The sequence below is a fragment of the Adiantum capillus-veneris genome, chromosome 11 (assembly GCF_014529385.1).
Source record: "Adiantum capillus-veneris isolate H3 chromosome 11, ASM1452938v2, whole genome shotgun sequence".
In the NCBI taxonomy this organism is placed as follows: Eukaryota; Viridiplantae; Streptophyta; class Polypodiopsida; order Polypodiales; family Pteridaceae; genus Adiantum; species Adiantum capillus-veneris.
This window is the reverse complement of record NC_140941.1, coordinates 54111263-54132723: the sequence shown is the minus strand read 5'-3', so window position 1 is coordinate 54132723 and position 21461 is coordinate 54111263. Positions and strand designations below refer to the sequence as shown.

At 43.2% G+C, this 21461-nt stretch overlaps 1 protein-coding gene across 1 annotated transcript in view; it reads left to right on the top strand.

Moving 5' to 3' along the window:
- Nucleotides 1-4195: 4195 nt before the first annotated feature.
- LOC147447250 (KOW domain-containing protein) overlaps nt 4196-21461 on the top strand; it is a 36469-nt gene continuing 19203 nt past the window's right edge. The window contains exons 1-2 of the mRNA XM_086524287.1: nt 4196-4421; nt 4775-4870. Of these exons, the coding sequence (XP_086380413.1) occupies nt 4362-4421; nt 4775-4870 (156 nt within the window). The 5' untranslated portion in view covers nt 4196-4361. The remainder of the gene's footprint in view (nt 4422-4774; nt 4871-21461) is intronic.

The following is a 21461-nucleotide window of genomic DNA, read 5'->3' as shown; positions in this document are numbered from 1 at the left end:
TGAGATAAATGTCTTCATCAAAATCTTCAACAAAAACATTTTTGATCTCTTCAATCGTTATACTGCTTTCTTTAGTCTTGTCTTCTTCCGGCTTCTTATCTTTACGTTTCTCTTGTTTCCACTTTTGACAGTCTTTCTTCGTGTGACCCTTTTTGTGACAATGATAGCACTCAATGTCTTTTTGGCCACGTGATGTGCTACGAGATTTTCCTATCTGATTTTGCTTGCCCTTTTCCTATGATCGACCATAAACAACGAGAGCATCGCTAGTACCATGAGAAGCATCAAGATTCTTTTTGAGAGAGAGAGTAAGAGAGAGATCACTAGTCTTGCTAGTGCACTACCTGCTTCTCCTTTGATTGTCTCTCTTACACACTGACACACACTCGCGCTTATGCTCCTTCAATCTTTTTCTCTTTGCAAGGCAAGCCTACAATTTCTTTCTTGTGTCTATGTTTTGAGCCCAACAACAATAGCCTACTAACAAGGTCTCTCTCTCTCTCTCTCTCTCTCTCTCTCTCTCTCTTACCGCAACCATTTTTTGACCTGGTAGACAACATTTCGCTCTTTTGATCATAACTTCTTCATCCAAACTCCCATTTGGGTGATCTATAGCCTCACCCTTTGCGCATGGATGTAAAGACAAACAAATATAGAGTTGTGGAAGGCATTTTTGTAGCAGCATTTCTAAAGTGAGCAGGTTCAGGAAAGTTGACTCTCTACTTGAAAGGGATGTTGTGGTCTATGGTTCTTGAATTTTTGAGGAAGTCCATGTGGTATTTTAGCCTATGTTTATAAGAAACTCTCTCTCTCTCTCTCTCTCTCTCTCTTCACAATGGAAACTTTCATAAATTCTACCTCCATTTCTCTCTCTCTCTCTCTCTCTCTCTCTCACACACACACACACACACACACACACACACACTCACACTCACACACACACACGACTTTTAGGATGTGGCTTTATGGCACAATGGCATATCTTTGTGTTTCTTTAAGACTTTCTTGCGTGCCATTTGGATAATTGACAATGATGCAACTATACTTCTCTCTCTCTCTCTCTCTCTATATATATATATATATATATATATATATATATATATATATATATATATATATACACACACACACACACACACACACACCTTCACAATGGAGACTTTCATACCCTCTACCCTCTCCATTTCTCTCTCTCTCTCTCTCTCTCTCTCTCTCTCTCTCTCTCTCTCTCTCTCTCGTTCATAACTTTCATAACTTTCAGGATGTGGTTGTATGGCACGGTGATGTATTTTTGAGTTTCTTTAAGATTGCCCCGCGCACCATTCGGACAATTGGCAATGATGCAACTATACTTCTCTCTTTCTCTCTCTCTCTCTCTCTCTCACACACACACACACACACACACACACTCTTTATCCTTTTCTCTAATAGGACCCCAGAGAAACTAATATATGGCCTGCACATTAGACAGATGTATCTTTTAGTGTGAATGACTAAATAGATAAGTCTACTTGAAAGGATGTTGTGGTCTATGGTTCTTGAATTTTTTATGAAGTCTCATGTGGTAGTTTAGACCATGTGAATGAGAAACTCTCTCTCTGTCACTCCACTCTCTCTTTCTTGCATTCTCTCTCACTCTCCAACTTCCTCACTCTTTTCTCTCTCTCATATGAGCATTTATATCCCATTCATGTGTATCTCCTTTCCATTCTTTGGCATTGTTTTCAAGGTGCACATTTAATGATTGCAAGTACGTTTAATTGTAGGGACATTTAATAATACGAGGTAACCATCCCCAAAAATTTCCCCATTTTCTCATTCTCTCCCATTCTCACTCCCTCATGCTCTCTCTAGCTCCACTCTTTTAATTTGGATTGTGTAAGCTCTAACTTCCTCTGTTTTCTGTGTATACGTTTATCAATAGTCTCTCCCTCAGCCTTTTTCTTTTGTATCTCTAGCTTCTTCTCTGTCCTTGAAGCTTTCTTCACTATCCTCCTTCCCTAAAGCTTTCCCCACTACACACCATCTCTATGTTCTCTCTTAGCTAACATCCTTTTCTATTCAATCCTAGCATCTTCTCATGCAACATGATGCCTGTAATGGAATTGATATTTTGATGAATTATTTATGGGATTATTTGGTATATTTTATGGACATTGAAATGTTGAATTCAATTGTGGAATATGGGATTATTTTGATCGATTATTTGATATATTTAATGTACATTGCAATGTTGAATTGAATTGTGGAATATGATCACTTGAATTGGTGTTGTGCGTTAGCACATCGATGAATGGTATGCGCAGGAGAATAATGCGATGGCTATTGATGAAATAAAGATTTTATTGTCGAACTGTGTGTTGATGCATAATGATTAATAGTTTATTCAATTCATAGTTAAGTGATGGAAATTATCATTATTAGAAAGCTCTCTATGAGCAATGTTTATTTCTTGCCCAAGTGTGAACAAATGTAATCATTTTTATGAGCATTGCCTCTATCTATAAATAAATACGTGCAAGAGAAAAATGTTCACTTTTTCATAGGGGGAGATTGCACCAATTGCTTGTGTTGTTCTCTCTCTCTCTCTCTCTCCCCCCCCCCCCCACTATCTATCTGCTATCATGCTATCACACTCACATCACATCACGTTTATACACATCTCTATCACTCTCTTGTTCGAAATATCAATGATAGGAGCCGATATCCAAGAGTTTGGATCCCTTATATGTTTCTATTGTCGGGATGTGCCTATTTTACAAAGTCCATGTGATTGCCAAGTCTACTACATTATGCTAGTAGATACCTGCTATACTTGAGCGATGGTTCACCAGGGTTCATTGCCATGAGGCGAAGCTTAGGTCGTCAAAACATCCCACAAGAGAATCGAGAATTTATAGAAGAGATCCTATTAATTTGTGCATTCAATAAGGTGTACTTTATGTATTGTCTTAGCCTTTTGAATAGATTTGCTATGTTGATATGCTTTAATAGAAAACGTTGCCAAACTTTGGCATTGACTACTTCAACGGAAATCCTAGCCGCACCATGCATTTTCCACACATATTTGCACAATTGGGTGACCAAGGTCAAGCTTTAGAAATGGTGCTCAAACTTTGCCTTGAAGAGAGTTCATTGACGTATAAAGGTGGTCTTGAAAGCCCCTTTAGAACCTGCAAGCAACACAAGTTGTTATGGAACTATGAATGCTGTATTTGCAACCTAGTTAAGACCACATTGTTTTGAAGGACATACCTGTGGAAGAAGATTCTCCACCCATGCTTTCTTTGCAATTAACCAATATACACAAGTACGCTGGTTGCATTAGTCCCAATGTTCTCTTTCGTTTGATAAAGACACTTGGCAACATATTGTGAGCTTCTCATGTCATGTGCCCACGCCTTAAAAGTGCCCCCTATTAATTGTACAAGTCTCTCACACTATTTTGGTCAATGGAGAGCTTACATTAAGTTCCACATCTGCTATAGTTCAAATCAAATGGACAGTGCAAATAGTTCCACATCTGCTTTAGTTCAAACCAATGGACAATGCAAATCGCCTCGACCATTGATCCCGTCCAAAAATGCAGAGCATCGGAACATTTTTGCTTTCTAAGAGAAACCTTAGTGTTGTGTTGGGTTAGGGAGACTTTCATTGTTTTTAATGCATGATGGAGACTTACTTTAAATGTTTATTTCACTTTCATTTCATATCTTGACTTTTTTTGCATTCTATTGTTTTAGAATGTTAAAGTGAAACTTCACTTGCATAATTCTAGTAAATTCTATGGATACACACACACACACACACACACACACACACACACACATATATTAATGAGTTTTTTTAATTTCAGTTCATTTCACAGCCTCACATGGCTTGACTTTTTTAACATTCTATAACTTAATTCTAATCAATATTCAAGAAAGTCTCTTTTATTAAACGATCGTCGACTAAGTTTCCTTCCTACAAAGAAGCGAACCGAAAATACTAGAATAAATTTAAAATTTGTAAGATTTTTGAACTATTTTCTAATATATTTCACCAATTTTTCTTCCCTTTACCATGGTTTGCAACCAAGTCGTCTCCATTTTCAACCGGCTCAAGGCTAAGCCGAGGCAATCCTTTCTTGAACATTGATTCTACTTAAACTCAACGAAATGATTTTATCACGTTCTAATTCTTTCACTTGTTATGGTTAACAAAGTTCACACGAGGCCTATGCCTTCAGTTTTTTCGCAGATGGGTTCGATAATGACAACGCAAGCGGCAGTCCATGTGTAAGGCCCGCGACCCGCTGCGGAAAACTCTGTATTTTGATTTCTACGGGCTCGCCATAGCCAAGACCTAAGCCCTGAATCATGGGATGGAAGAAACCGCAAGTAGTTTTTAAGAATTGGAAAATCCTGCGAGGTGACAAGGTAAGAGTTTTCTGAGTTTCCTACTTAGCTCATCTCTCTGTTGTGCATGCAGGAAAATCCATGTTAAATTGTATGTGCATTGTGCACGATCTCGGTTCTTTTCCACTGCACATTGTGAGAACTAGGAGCTATATTTGATTGCTTACATGCATATAACGATTATACTTAGGATCATAATCGTAATATGCACATTTTGAGAACTAGGAGCTACATTTGATTGCTTATATTACGACTATGCATATAATACCCAATGACTCGTTGTTTTTTGATCACATATGCATACATATTGTATAATTTTTGCTATTTTACCCATTGTTCATGTAATCATGTCATTTGGGGGTGAAATCTTGCAGGTTATGATTATAGCTGGGCGTGACAAGGGGCTCACCGGGAATGTCACTCAAGTTGTTCGCTCAAAGAATCGGGTTATTGTTGAAGGAAGAAATCTGGTCAGTCCTGTTTCCACATACCGTTCTCTGCGCTGAAGATTTTATGACTTGTAATGGCTACTTACTCACGAGAAGAGCTTTGTTTGAGTGCAACATTAAGGGGGTCCAAAACTCATCTCAAGGTTCCAAGGTTGCATACTATACTCATACTAAATAGCGTCTACTTTTTCAGAGGGGGTTATGTGACAAGTTGTAAGGTCAGGATTTTCTTGGGAGTCAAGGCAATCTGTTTGCTGCTAGATTTCACAATGAATACCTAGCAACACCAGGCTTTCAGATTATGGTCACGATTCTTCTTTTTTGTGCTGGAGCAACCTATGCACTAGCTGCTGGTGGTTAAAGACTGGACACGTGCCCTTCATTCCGTTTCTCTCGTTTCCTAGCCGTATTGTGTCTGAAACTCTCGGCAACTATGTACGAGACAAATCAACTCTTGGCAACTATGTACGAGACAAATCAATGTTCAACTATGTGGACATGTGCCCTTCATTCTGTTTCTCTCGTTTCCTAGCCGTATTTGTTTCCTCGTGTCTGAAATTCTTGGCAACTATGTACGAGACAAATCAATGTTCAACTATGCTATCTCCTCTGTTATCCCAAAACAAAGGAAAAATAAACTGACAAACCTAGAGCCAAAGCTTAAAATAGAAGGGGTAACTGACTGTAGTATGCAATAGTGGGGATAGGGTAATCATAGTCAAGCTAGCTCCATCCTTGTCACGTGACACATCCAACCCTATGTGTCCGTGGACAAGCTACAACATGACTAGGGTTCAGTTCAGTCAAGTCAGCCTAGAATAGGAAGTGATCTGGCACTTTTGTGAGTCTGTTAGCAGACCGTGCATGTCCAGACACTTAGAGTAGATGCATATCCTCCGGTTGTACACAACATGATCATCAGCATTCCCATCAGAATTCATCAAGGTCATCAAGGGAATTTTCCAGAGCATTAAACCTATTTTTCCTATCTTGGACATTTTTCACTTATTTATTAAGTGACTTTTGTTGGGAAGTAGGTAGGGCAATTTTGCTAAGTTTGTATATAAGCAAACCTAGCGCTAGCACTTTTTGGCAAAAGAGGCAGCAGGAGCACCTTGCTCAACAAGCAACTTCTTAGCAAGACCTCCCACATCAGCAGAGCTAGTGTTTGTGCATCTGCAAGGACCTAACGTTTTCATCCACAGGCAGCCTTGCGTTTTGTGCATAGTACATCAGCCCCGGCAGTCCTAGCGTTTTGCATTTGCAGGACAACCGGCAGCAGAAGGACAACTTTCAGCCCTAGCGTTTTTGCATCTGCAAGACCATTCAGCGTTTTTGAAGATCTTCGCGATGGAATCCCCATAAGCATCGGCGTTTTCAGTTTTCAACAGTCAGACATCGCAGATCAAGCCCGAACCTCGAAGATCTCACCTTCCCGCAGCAGATCCTCGCCGCACGGTCAGATCCCGCAAAGTTTTCAGTTTCAGCCCGGAAAACGCAGATTTCAGCATCTGCGTTTTAAGCACGTCGTCATCGCATCGTCGTCATCGACATCATCACCGACATAGAGTCAGAATTCAGCAGATAAAGATTTGCAGATTTCAGCCCTTAACATTTTCAGATTTCAGCCCCTCTCATCGTCGTCGACATCGTCGGCAAGTCCAAGCATTGTAGAGATTTGTGCAATCAACAGTAGACCACTCTCGCCATTGAGAGTGGGGCTCTTGGAGGAGGGTTTTACGTCTCTTGTGTCGTATTCTCTTCTCTATCTCTCAGTCTCATGCACTTTCATGCACAGTGTCCATTCACTTTGTTTGTGTCCATTGCACTTTCTCATTAAGAACGGAAGGCTCTCCCTTCCATAAGAACAAAAGGAACCTTGAGCACAGTTCGGAGCACTCATCTTGAGCAAATTTCAACATTCACTTCTGTTGTATCTAACATTGGTATCAGAGCTTTGACAGTGTTCTGTATCACTCAAGAAAAGAAGCACAAGAATTTTTGCTTGTTGCGGTCGCACGTAACCAAAGTCCACTTGGGTGTGTCGATTCCTAATTGTGTTTTTGAAGAGTGACAGGAATCCCAAGAAAGAAGGGCTTGTCCAGCTTCCCCTTGTGCCTCTTTTCACTCATTGAGAGCGGATTGTGCACTTAGCGGCCGGCCAATCGACGTGAGGTGGGAAAAAACAACCTTGGTGTGAGCGCAAGGCCGCCAAGGGGTGCGCCCGCGGAAAAGAGCAGAACTCGGGGAAGAGAAGATCCTTCTCTAACACAGATTGCAAGCGAAAGAAGAAACTCAAGAACCTCAAGACCCTCGAGACCCTCAAGAACCTCAAGAACTCAAGCACCGCAAGAACCTAAGAACCCCAAGAACCCAAGTTCCTCGTGAACTTAAGAACCCAAGACTTCAGTGGATGGTCATCACTCGAAGCGGAATGGATACTTCGCTTGGAGGTGATGAGCATGAGAGAGGCGAAGAAGAATTTTCCCCACTAGGAGCTTTTTCTGACCCTCCACCTTCCCCATCTACGCCAAGGATTGCACTAACTGCTATGAAGGAGTTGACGCAGTTGTTTATGGACAACGAGTTCGAACGCGAAGCAGAAAGAAAGGCCTACGAAGAAAGTATGGCAGCCATAGATCGTGAATATGACGCAAAAATGGAAGCCATAGAGCGTGAGCACGAGCGCGAGAACAAAGAAAGACTAGCGCGATTTGATCGCGAGAACAAAGCAAGAATGCAAAAGATGTTGCGACTCTTTTCTCAAGTGCAAGCACAGATGCAAGAGATTCGGGAAAATGAGACTCTCTCAGTTTCTTCTTCTCCAAAGCAAGACACACAGGAATTACAGGATTTGCATGATGATGATAAGTATGATAAATTGCATGATAATGATGAGCATGATGATTTGAATGATAATGACGAGCATGATGAATTGGATGACAACGACGAGCATGATGATTTGCATGATAATCACGATGTGATTTCTCATAAGCATGATAAATTGCATGATAATGATGAGGATGATGATTTGAATGATAATGACGAGCATGATGAATTGGATGACAATGACAAGCATGATGATTTGCATGATAATCACGATGTGATTTCTCACAAGCATGATGATTTGCATGAAGATGACGTGATTGTTCACAAGGATGATGGTTTAGTTGATACTTTCTATGAAGAATCGATCTTGGCTTTCGAGTTGAGGTCCACGGAACCCCCACAGGAAGATTCACTCAAACACGAAGAACAGATCTTGGCTCTCGAGCCTAGGTCCAAAGAACCCTTACAGGAAGTACTGTGTTCGCATGTGTTCGCATGAGTAGTCAACACGCATTGTTCGAGTGTTTCATTCGTGATCTTTATGTGATCCCTTTTCATAGGCATGACATATTGTACGTTGGGCACGTTTCACTCATGAATGAGCACGGATGTATGCGGATTATTCATGAAAAGTTGAAAAGTATGCATTCAAGGAAGTCACATTCCATGTCTCTTCCTTGGCACGACACAGTGGTAGAAAGAGCACAAGAAAGTATGAGCACCAAGCATGGGCATTTCCGTTGTGAATTGCCACAGTTGATTGATTTAGATCAGCAAGACAAGATTAGATCTCATTGTTTGTGTGTGTGTGGTGAATGGTTTGGAACTCCGTCTCTATGTTCATCTACATTGCATGCATAGATCGTTTGACATATGAGATTTTCTCCACTCACTTTACATGGAATAGGTATGTTCATGTTTTTGTGCTGGAAGTGGTTTCAGGAATTTTTAGCCTCGGAGATTCTTGAAGAAGGAGGAAGCATGACTCTAGACGAAGTCGAAGCATTGAAGGAGCTACAAAAGACTGTTGCTTTCGGCACGGCCCAGAGAAGCAAGTGTTGCAGACCTTTATGAAGTTCAAGTACCGCACGACCCACACATCAGAGTGGGCCGGCGAAGAGTCCCTTCCAAGATTTCGGATGCTATTGGCGATCTCCCTCGACGCCATACAGTTCGGTACCAATACCTCACTTTGAAAAGGAGGGGATGTCACGTGACACATCCAACCCTATGTGTCCGTGGACAAGCTACAACATGAACTGGGTTCAGCTCAGTCAAGTCAGTCTAGAATAGGAAGTGATCTGGCACTTTTGTGAGTCTGTTCGCAGATCGTGCATGTCTAGACACTTAGAGTAGATGCATATCCTCCGGTTGCACACAGCATATCATCAACATTCCCATCAGAATCCATCAAAATCCATCAAGGGAATTTTCCAGAGCATTAAACCTATTTTCTCTATTTTTGACATTTTTCACTTATTTATTAAGTGACTTTTGTTGGAAAGTAGGTAGGGCAATATTGCTAAGTTTGTATATAAGCAAACCTAGCGCTAGCACTTTTTGGCAGAAGAGGCAGCAGGAGCACGTTGCTCAACAGGCAACTTCTCAGCAAGAGTCCCCATATCAGCAGAGCTAGCGTTTTTGCATCTGCAAGGACCTAGCGTTTTCATCCACAGGCAGCCTTGCGTTTTGTGCACAACAGATCAGCCCCGACAGCAGCAAGACAGGCAAAGAAGCCTAGCGTTTTGCATTTGCAGGACAACCGGCAGCAGTAGGACAATTTTCAGCCCTAGCGTTTTTGCATCTGCAAGACCATTCAGCGTTTTTGCAGATCTTTGCGACGGAATCCCCATAAGCATCAGCGTTTTCAGTTTTCAGCAGTAAGACATCTCAGATCAAGCCCCGAACCTCGAAGATCTCACCTTCCCGCAGCAGATCCTCGCCACACGGTTAGGTCCCGCAAAGTTTTCAGTTTCAGCCCGGAAAACGCAGATTTCAGCATCTGCGTTTTCAACGCGTCATCATCGCATCGTCATCATCGACATAGAGTCAGAATTCAGCAGATAAAGATTTGCAGATTTCAGCCCTTAGCATTTTCAGATTTCAGCCCGTCTTGTCGTCGTCCTCATCGTCGTCGACATCGTCAGCAAGTCCAAGCATTGTAGAGATTTGTGCAATCAATAGTAGACCACTCTCGCCAATGAGAGTGGGGCCCTTAGAGGAGGGTTTTACAACGTCTCTGGTGTCGTATTCTCTCCTCTATCTCTCAGTGTCATGCACTTTCACGCACAATGTCCATTCACTTTGTTTGTGTCCATTGCACTCTCTCATTAAGAACGGAAGGCTCTCCCTTCCATAAGAACAAAAGGAACCTTGAGCACAGTTTGGAGCACTCATCTTGAGCAAAGTTCAACATTCACTTCCGCTGCACCTAACAATCCTGATTCCTGTCCATAGTGGTAATGTAATGTGGTGTACATTGTTTTTTTTTTTTTGGGGGGGGGGGGGGGGGGGGAGAGCTCACTAAAGAATATGGCTTTTTAGTGAGAATATGGCTGGATCTGAGCGTTCCTCTATCCCTCGATGATGTGATGCTATGATCTTTGTCATCTTTGGTGATAGAGCCGGTGCATATGGCAGCTAGGTGCTTTGTGTCTCTTGTGAGCCATAAGGTTCCCTACCCACTCAAGTGTGAGGGCTTGCTATGTGGGGCTTGGGCAGAGGTGGGGCAGTAGGTTTGTGATATAAGTGGGTAATCTGTAATTGTTGTCCTCCCCCTTGTGTGGTCTATGCAAGTAATTTATCTTTGTGGCGTTAAATATTGAGTAGAAACCATCCCAATCTGTGCTGGTTTGCGGACTCTAGGTGTTATGTCCCAACTCCCCATACATCAAGATAGATGCCTGAGCTGTCCTCGGCCAAGAATGAACTGGGCACCTCCTAGGTGAGTCTCATAAATAAGACAGAGGTCTCATTCGGAGACATCTTATCTGATCACCACACTTGGACTCTAGGCCCTTCGCTGCTCTACCCGCACGTCCCTATCTGTGTGGGCTTGGTGGTATGGGACACAAACCCTTTTCGTAGAGGCTAGCCCGTTGCTCCTAGGCTCGCGCAGGGTTGTCATTGTATGGTTGTAATGATACGGTTTTGTATGAGAAAACATGGTGTATTTCAAATTCTATCATACGATTTGGATAAATACGGTGTGATTAAAAAAAAAACTCTTTAAAACCATAAAAACATTTGCAAATTACCTCATGACTTAGAACTATACCTAGATCTAAGGTTAAAAGGGCCTAACAAACTTATGAAAAATGACCTAGGGAGCGGGGCTCAAAGACCAAAGACTCAAGCTAAAGGATACATTTTTTTTTTTCAAAAAGGCTAGACTGTATTTGTATAAGTACGGCCGTACGAATGTATACTGTACGTATGTACGATATGGACATTCGTACAATGTACGAAAACTTCCATGGGCTCGGGGGTGGCTGTGTGACTCAGAGGGAAGCTTGATTTCTGCACTACAGCTATAGGTGAATTCAAAGAGATTTCACGCGAGAAATCTCGTCGGATTCACCCCTTTTGCGCTAGCTTGCTGATGTGGTAGCCTACACGGATTTCCGTGATTTACGCTGGTTGCTTTTGAGTTTACTGCTTTTGGACCAGATGCTTTTGAGTTTACTGCTTTTGATTATAAGGGCCTTTAAATATGTGCAGAGGGTCTCATTCTCTAGCATGCTTCGGTGAGAAGGTGCAGAGCGCGAGTATCGGCATTGTATTGAGTTCAAGTAATATAAAGAAATACCGAAAGGGGCACCAAGGTTTGGGGCCAATACTCTCTTGGGTGGAATTCCGCCACTCCGTGTCGCATGTGCTGTGTCTCTCTCTCTTTCAATTCGGTTGTTATTGAAGTGCTAAAAGTCTATTCAGTCTGTTCTTTTCTATTGGCACGGGGTGCACGTCTTGTGACAGTGGTATCAGAGCATCAGGCGTGCGCTTTTTTGAAAGCATACCGGTCCTACAAAAGAGCAGACAGAGCAAACCGGCGCTTCCAAAGGCTACTGAAATTTTATTTGAAGAATCTTTGTGCTCCAACCCCAGACTTATTAGCCACTCCCACCCTTACTTCATTGCGCATCAGGCGCGCTCCCGTCTGCACTGCTCTATCTTACAGGGCATAAGCCATAAAAAAAAACCCAAGACATGGCGTTCATGGATTCAACAAAATATTTGCAGTTTCTTCTTGAGGAGCTTCGCGACATTCTTTTGCGGCATCCTCAGCAGAATCTTCCGATGCTGCAAAGTTTTCAACAACATGTTACCCCCTCTGATGCTCCACCTCCGCCTCCGGCACGAGAAAGTAGGAGAGATTCCAATTGGCAACCTTCCTAGCCGTCTGTTCCGATCGGGGGAGTCTTCAGGAATATGGTGCAGCCATCTGACCCTGATCTAGTGCAACCGCCTTTGCCACCGCCGTTGCCCCCACCTCCCCCACCACCACCGCCACCAGGCTAAAATGATTGGAGCCCATATGGATACCCTATATCCCTACCCGGGATACGTGTCTAACCAACCCAAAGATTTCAAGGATGGGGGCACGACAGTTCTAACAAAATTGGACACCCAAGTCAAGATTCTACCGCAACACAACAGAGATTCACTTCAAAACAGTTCACAAAGATGACACGGCTTGGCGTAGTTCCGTGCCCAGAGGTATTGGCCTCAAAGACTGGCGCCCCTTTTGGTATTTCTTTTTATATTAATATGTGTTCAAAGTACAAGAGAGTAGGCAGGTGCTCACTTTCAGACTCTGCGTCCAGATGCTCTGAGAAGTGAGGCCTAGCCCACTTATTTATAAGTACAAGGGATGCCCAAAAGCAGAGCCCCAAAAATCTTCAAACTCAAAAACTTTTAACTCAAAAGCAATTGCATCAAGACCCAAAAGTTGGCCATCGTAAATTGCGCAGATCCGTGCAGCGTACGGACTGCCACTTCATCAGCGTGATGCGCCGCAAATTCCGGGCTGCCACGTTAGCAGTTAGTCAGCCGTATGTGAGCACTGCCACGTCATCAGTTTGTGACATACCTCCCTCTTGAAAGAATTGTACTCGATTATGCGTGCAAAAGCAGATAGAGGCCATAAACTGTCTTAGTAGACACTGACTTTTAGTATCGACGCACTAGACACAACACATCTAGCACATGTACCAATCGACAGTCACATCACCGGACATCACTGGACATCGCATGGCAAATCACATTCAAATTTATTCCAAATCTCAGGCCATGATTAATCAGCAACGTATTTAGTAATCGCATCTATATCCAATCGAACCCCACAAATGCCCGATTAACTAATCCATATTGCAATCATGTCTATAGAGATTTATGAGACCGAAATGCTGCAGTCAATTGGTCTTTCAGTTCTTGCACTCAAACAAGTCGGGAATTCCAGTTCCTAAAGTCATACAACAGAATACTGGTCAGCTTGCCAGTATCCCTGAAATGCAAAGGGACATCAGTGACTCTATATAAAAAATCGGGGTAATCCGTTGACAAAGGAGCGGAGCAACTCCCCTCTTGTGCAAGCCTGCTGCACTAGATTCACCCGTGCTGAAATTGGGGTTCTATGGGAGTAGACTATGCTAAATCGAATGCTTCAAGGTAAAGTTCCAAAATCTGAGGAGTATCTGCTAGGTCCTCCTCCTCCATCCACTTCGCATCCAATGCAGGATAGTTCTTGAATTTAACCAAGAACCGCCTAATCACTTTACCTTTAATCTTTCTATCTTTATGTGCCAATATGTGTTTTGGAACGAGTATCTCCTCGCTTTCCTCCACTTCGGGGTGCTCATCTGGCTCCCCATCGTCGGGCACATCGCCTTTAAAAGGCTTCAAGAGACTCACATGAAAAGCATTGTGAATTCTCCAAGTATCGGGCAGCTTCAATCTAAAGGAGACATCATTTATCTTTTCTTTTATTTGGAAAGGTCCATAGTATCTCATGCTAAGCTTTGGAAAAAGCCGCTCCTTTCCCTTTTTCTTTCTTAGGCGTGCCTTCTCAAAACGTAAGAGCACCCAATCGTCTTCCTTTAATTTCAAATCGCGACGGTGTCGATCTGCTGCCTTCTTATGTCTTTCCAGAGATTTCGCTAAAGCCTCCTGGACCTTGGCAAAAGCAATGTCAAAGTCCCTCGTGTACTGGTTGGCTTCAAAAATCTTATCTTTCGTGCTAAGGAAGGGTGGAACCTTCGTAGCACCTTCAATAATCTCAAATGGCGCCTTCCCCGTCGAAGAGTGGATGTCGTTATTGTAGGCAAATTCCACCAAGGGCAATTTTTTTTCCCATTGAGTCCTTTGATCAGAAATGTAAGACTTCCAGTACGACTGAATTTGCAATCTCAGATTGCCCATCTGTCTGCAGGTGGAAAGATGACGAGAACTGCAACCGTGTGCCAATGTTCTCCCAAATAGCCTTCCAAAACAAACTCGTGAATCGGGGATCTCTGTCAGAGAATATTGTCTCCGGCATGCCATGTAATCTGAATATCTGGGCAATGAACAATCTCGCTAAATGGTCCGGCTTGACTGTTTTCTTCAGTGGAATGAAATGAGCTTGCTTGCTAAATTTGTCAATAATAGTCCAGATACCATCGTGCCCACTCTGTGTCTTCGGGAGATCAAAAATAAAATCCATAGCAATACTTTCCCAGGGGCTGGTGGGAATGTGTAAAGGTTGTAACAATCCCTATGCTTTATGCCTGTCAAACTTGACCTATTGGCATACTAAGCAACTGCGTACAAAATCGTCGACGTCCTTCTTGAGTCTCGGCCAAAAGAAGTAACGCTCCACACCTTTCAAGGTGGTGTCAATGCCGCGGTGACTCGTAAAAGGTGGACAATGGCATTTAGTTAGAACCTTTTCGCTCAACGGTTGTGTAACTCACAACATCGTTTTCTTCATCAAGTAGCCATCCTGTATGGAATATCCTGCTACTACCTCCCCATTCTGTATTTGAGTGAATATATCATAAAAATCTGGATCTGTGGCGTACTGATCGACCATGTCCTCGAAGCTTCTATGATGAATCGCGGAAATAGCCAAGACTAACGGCTTTTGAGACAAAGCATCTGCCACCAAGTTCTTCTGTCCCTATACATGGACAATCTGGAAGTGAAACTGTGACAAGATGTTAGCCCACCGCATATACTTTTCCGAAAGCTGCTTCTGTGACAAGAAGTAGCGTAAACTCTGATGATCAATGAAGACCGTAAAATCGGCTCCGAGTAGGTAATGTCGCCACTGAGTAAGAGCATGGATAACCGCCAAAAGCTCTTTCTCATAAATCTGTGCTGTCAATTCCGGCCTTGAAAACAATCGGCTCTCATAGGCAATGACATGGCCTTCTTGCATGAAGACCGCACCCAGACTACGACCACAAGCATCACAAATACTTTGAATGACTTTTGCAAATCCGGCAAAGTCAAAACTGGTCCCATAGTCAATTTCTCTTTCAAAGTCTGAAAGGCAGTCACCTCTGTGGGTCCCCACGAAAAAGGGACTCCTTTCTGTGTCAGAATGTGCGAAGGGGAAGCAACCTCTGCAAACTTTCTAATGAACCGCCGATAGTAAGAACATAAGCCCAAGAAGCTTCTAACTTCATGAACATTCTTCAAATCGGGCCAATCACGTATAGTTTCAATCTTGGCGGGGTCCATCTGTACTCCTGCTGCTGAGACGATGTGTCCCAAAAAGTGCATCTCCAGTAAGAAAAATTCACTCTTCTTGGCATTGATTACTAACTTGTGATCTCGCAATGCATATGTTCTGCCTCATCCTTGGAGAAGACTATAATGTCATCAAAGAAAGTGCCAACAAAAGATCTGTACTCTTTGAAAATCCTATCCATCATTCGGTTGAAAGTCGCTGGAGCATTGTTAAGGCCAAAAGGCATCACCAAAAATTCATATAAACCGAAGCTCGTCCGATAAGCTGTCTTGTAGACATCTCCCGACGCGATTCGGATCTAATGATATCCACTTTTGTTGAAACAAGAGGATCTGTAACAAACTTGGACACTCCAAGTCACGATTCTACCGCGACACAGCAGAGATTCACTTCAAAACATTTCACAGTTCACAATTGATTCCACACGGCCCGACAGAGTTCCGTGCCTAGAGATATTGGCCCCAAAGACTGGCGCCCCTTTCGGTATTTCTTTTTGTATTAATCTGCAACTCAAAGTACAAGGAGTGGGAGGGGGTCTCACTCTCAGACTCTGCGTCCAGATGCTCTGCAGAGTGGGAGCCCTGCCCACCAATTTATAAGTTTACAAGGGTTGCTAAAAGCAGAGCCCCAAAAGCTTCAAAATCAAAAGCATTAAAAATAAAGCAATTCCTCTCACAAGCTTGCTTAGTCAAATAAAGCAACTTGCGTAGGTTTTCAGCCAGCCCTGCGTAGGCAAAAAGCAGGCCGTACAGCTCTGTAAAAAGCGTCGCAAAACGCGGGGGCTGCTGTACAGTCCTGCAACGTCAGCACTGCTCTAAATTCTGCCGCCACAGCCCACAGGTAGGGTGTATGCGTGTTTCTCCTGCCCAAGTGGCTATGCCACGTCACCGGTTTGTGACATACCCCCCTCTTGAAAGCATTGTAAATCGCCCTCGATTACGTCTGCAAAATAGACAGAGGCTATAAACTGTCTTAGCAGACACTGACTGTTAGTAAAGACGCACTAGGAACACATATCTAGCACATGTACCAATCGACAGTCACATCACAGGACATTACTTGACATCTTAGGACATCACATGACAAATCACATTCAAAAATTCATTCGGATCTCAGACCATGATTAATTGGCAACGTATTTAGCAATTGCATCTAGATCCACTCGGGACCTCACAGATGCCCGATTAACTAATCCATATTGCAATCACGTCTATCGAGATCTCAGACCGAAATGCTACAGTCATTTCGTCTATCAGTTCCTGCACTTAGACAAGTCAAGAACAAATGAGTATCATATTATCGGGAATTCCAGTTCATAAAGTCATACAACAAAATACTGTCAGCTCACAGTATCCCTGAAACTCAAAAGAGACATTAGTGACTTTAGTATCAAAAAATCGGGGCAATCTGTTGACAAAGGAATGGAGCGACTCCCCTCTTGTGCATACCCACTGCAACAAATTCCGCCCAGCTGAGTTCGGGGTTCAGTTTTGGAATAGACTATGCTAAAGCAAATGCTTCAAGGTAAAGGTTCACAATCTAAGGAGTATTTGCCAGGTCCTTCTGCTCCATCCACTTCGCATCCAATGCAGGATAGTTCTTGAATTTAACCAAGAACCGCCTTATCATTTTACCTTTTACCTTTCTTTCTTTATGTGCCAAAATTTGTTCTGGAACGAGTATCTCCTCGTTTTCCTCCACTTCCGGTTGCTCATCAGGCTCCCCATCATCGAGCACATCGCCTTTAAAAGGCTTCCGGAGACTCACATGAAAAGCATTGTGAATCCTCCAAGTATCGGGCAGCTTCAGTCGAAAGGAGGCATCATTTATCTTTTTGGAAATCTGGAAAGGTCCATAGTATCTCATGTTAAGCTTTGGAAAAAGCCGCTCCTTTCCCTTTTTCTTTCTTAGGCGTGCCTTCTCAAAACATAAGAGCACCCAATCGTTCTCCTTTAATTTCAAATCGCAATGTTGTTGATCTGCTGCCTTTTTGCGTCTTCCTTGAGATTTCTGCAAAGCCTCCCGGACCTTGGCAAAAGCCATGCCCAAGTCCCGTGTGTACTGGTCGGCTTCAAAAATCTTATCTTTCGTTTTATTCTTATGGAAGGGAGAGCCTTCCGTTCTTAATGAGAGAGTGCAATGGACACAAACAAAGTGAATGGACACTGTGCGTGAAAGTGTATGAGATTGAGAGATAGAGAGAGAAGAGAATACGACACCAGAGATGTTGTAAAACCCTCCTCCGAAGGCTCCACTCTCGTTGGCGAGAGTGGTCTACTATTGATTGCACGAACTCGTACAAGTAGGTGAATGAGAACTGATGCAAATTTAGGCTATGTCGATGTCGACGACGGGGATGACGAGACCGACTCTAAGGCTGAAAACTGATGCACAATATCTGCTGTCCAAAAACGCCAGAAGGCTGAAAATTGATGATGCAAAAATGCTGATTTTAGGCTTCTTCAAAATGCTGTTTTTAGGCTGAAACCTGCTGTTCAAGTTGCTGGTTTGGGGCTGATCTTGATTGCTGAAATTCTGAGGTTATGGCGCTGCTGAAAACCCTAGGAAAGGGGGCGATGAGGTCTTGCTGAAAACGCCGAGTGTTGGGAGATCTTGCTTGAGAGGAAATCGCCACCAAGGGGGGAGAATGTCCTGCTTGAGAGAGAGGGGGGGAACCTGCTGCTTGTGGCATGTGTTCTCCTTCCTCTTCTGTCAAATAGTGCTAGCCTTGGTTTGCTTATATATTATCTTACCCAATTTGCCCTACTCAATTCCCAACAAAAGTCACTTAAAATAATAAGTGAAAAATGTTAAAAATAGGGAAAATAGGTAAAATACAATGAAAAATTCCCCTGAAGGATTCTGATGGATTCTGATGGGAATGCTTATGATCATGCTGTGTGCAACCAGAGGATATGCATCTACACTAAGTGCCTGGGCATGCACGGTCTGCGAACAGACTCACAGAACTTGCTAATCTAGACTGACTGGATTGATGGAATCCTTGTTATGAAGTAGCTTGTCCACGGACACATAGGGTTGGATGTGTCATGTGACACGACAGTTGGTCTGTACGAGTTCTTAGTGATGCCGTTCGGTCTTACAAATGCTTTGCTACGTTCAATAGGATGATGGATCGGATCGGATCTTCCGCCCACATCAAAAGTTTGTTGGCTCACTCTTTGACGACATGATAGTCTACTCAGAGAATGATTAGGAGCATAGGTTTCACTTACCATTGTGTTCGAAGAGCTACGCAGTCACAGGTTGCTTGTTAATCCTGAGAAAAGTGAGTTCTTCTTAGAAGAGATTCACTTTGTTTGCCACATAGTGTCAAAGGATGGTGTCCGAATGGATCTTGGCAAGGTTGAAACAATTAGGACATGGCCAGATTTGAAGACTGTGCATGATGTCTATAGCTTCTTGGGCTTATGCTCTTACTACAGAAGGTTTATCAGGAACTTTGCCGAGATTGCTTCACCCCTTCATGCTCTACAAAAGAAAGAGGTCACGTTTAAGTGGATACAAAAAGAGATTTCAGCTTTTAATCTCTTAAAGGAAAAGATGACTTCAAATCTAGTAATTGTCTTACCAGACCTCAAGAAGTCATTTGTGGTCGAGTGTGATGCGTGTGGCAATAGTATTGGGGTAGTGTTAATGCAAGATGCCGGGTAGTAGCTTATGAAAACAGAATCTTGCAAGGGCCAGAAAAGACTATGCAAATCTATGAGAGAGAGCTACTGGCCGTGATTCATGCGCTTTCTAGTTGGAAGCACTACTTGTTAGGTGCTTATTTTGTTGTCCTGACGGATCATCAGACCTTGCGATACTTCTTGACATAGTCAAAGTTATACGAAAAGCACATGCGATGGGCAAACATTCTCTCTATGTTCCCCTTTCAGATTCTGCATGTGGAAGGCAAGAAGAATGTTGTGGCTGATGCGTTATCAAGAAAGCCACAAATTTCAGCTCTGTCAATTCCTTACCATCATGAGCTTGATGACATGAAGGAACAATATGCTACTGATGAAGATTTTGCAAGGATCTTTGAACAGTTGCAAGATGGGCAACGCCATGAGCACTACCTCAACAAGGATGGTTTTATGATGATGCATGACAGACTATGTGTCACTAGGCCATTGCGACATAAGGTTATGGTAGAAATCCATGTCCCATCGTATGCAGGGCATCGTGGTATAGATGCAACAATGAAAGCGGTCAAGACATTCTTTTATTGGCCTACTTCGAAGAGAGATGTGGATGCCTTTGTGCGTGCATGCGTGATTTGCAAAAAGGTCAAATTTGACAGGCAAAAGGCACCAGGGCTGTTACAACCACTGCCTATTCTAGATAAGCCATGGGAAAGCATTGCTATGGATTTTATATTTGATCTTCCAAGAACGCCGACATGGAATGACGGTATATGGACCATTATTTGCAGGTTCAACAAGCAGGATGGCACGGTTGTTCATGTACAATGTTTTCAAGTACCATGGTATGCCACAATCTATTGTTAGTGATCGTGATCCTCGTATAATGACCCTGTTTTGGAGAGGCTTATTTGAAAACATGGGCACCACGCTCAAGTTTTCATCCTCATTTCATCCACAAACGGATGGGCATTCGAAGAGGCTAATTCTATTGTCTTAGATCGGCTGAAATGTTATGTGTCAGATAGTAAGGGCAAGTGGGAACAATATCTACCCATGCTTGAGTATGCGTACAACAATACAATGCATACGTCGACCGGCAAGGTACCTTTTGAGATTGTTGAGGGTGGCAAAAAGGGTCCTCCCATTTTGCACACAGAGAACAAAATTTTCGAAGCAGATTGACTTGTAGAGAACATGGATGAAATGTATAAGAAGACCAAGCTTGCCTTGGAGATGGTCGGGCCAGTTGGCACTGGAATCCGAGCAGCAAAAGGGTGTCTAGGCTCAGTTCAAAGTCATTTAGGCCCCTCGCTACACTGTATAAGTCGGTGGGTACTAGGAATTAACTCAAAAGAGGCAAATTGGACACATGGCAGCTCCAGATCATTTTTCTAAGTCTGCATGAAGAGGCACCCCAATTTGAGAGTGGGGGCTGATTTTTGACTTCACAAGTGAACTCAGGCCGCCCTCATGCACCTCTCTCCCCCTTTGAATACAGAATCGTATGCCCAGCTCAAGGGCTTTCCATGTATAGTTGTGTGGGTTCATGCGTGTATGTCGAGGCAAGAGCCTCTTGTCCAGGTAATTGCTAATCCCCCGCAGGTAGAGATTTCAAGTGAGAAATCTCGTCCGATTCAAAGGGCAAGTAGCCCTACAGGTACGGGAGTACGGGGGCTTGCTACAGATGCAACTGGCACGCGAAACGGAGCCCTAAACAATAAAATACAGTCTGCTGTGTATTTCTGCAGGTGTAGGGTTTTGACCCTAATTGATCTCTAATACCCAAGGAGCTTTGGGGAAGTGATGGGATCGTTGTATGGATGATCTAATGCATTTTCAGGGCGAAAAACAGAGAATTCAGCGTGCTGCAGATTCTCGCCAGGTTTGGGAAAGTGCCCGTATGCGCCGGGGAAGTCACCTTTTGCATGGGTATTTTGTCTGTGAAGCCTCCTACTGCGGTTAGTTGCCGAAATCGGGCTAGAGTAGGCCATTTTCATCCAGGTAAAAGTGGGACAGCTCGTAGGAACTTGCAGGTTTTATCTCAAGTTTAATAAGAATAAAGAATTACCGAAAGGGGTGCCGATCTTTGGGGCCTACAGGGTGTCACTGTCTGCTTGGTAGCACTCTAGCTGCCAAGCCATGGTTTGTTTGAAGTGTTAATTCCAGTTACAGGTTTATTTGCGAAGTTTCTTTGGGTCGTAAAGTTCAAGTAAAGTTTTCAAGTAAAGAATCCGGTGAAAGCTAAAGTCTACCGCCCTATGGGCCGGTCTCAATAGACGCTTTTTGTAGCAGATGATTTTGGAACGAGGGTAAACTTCTTTTCAAGCCAAGGGCCTTGAAATATGTGCCATGGAATCACTCTCTGGAACATCTCCGCTCGGGAGCGCTGAGGACAAAG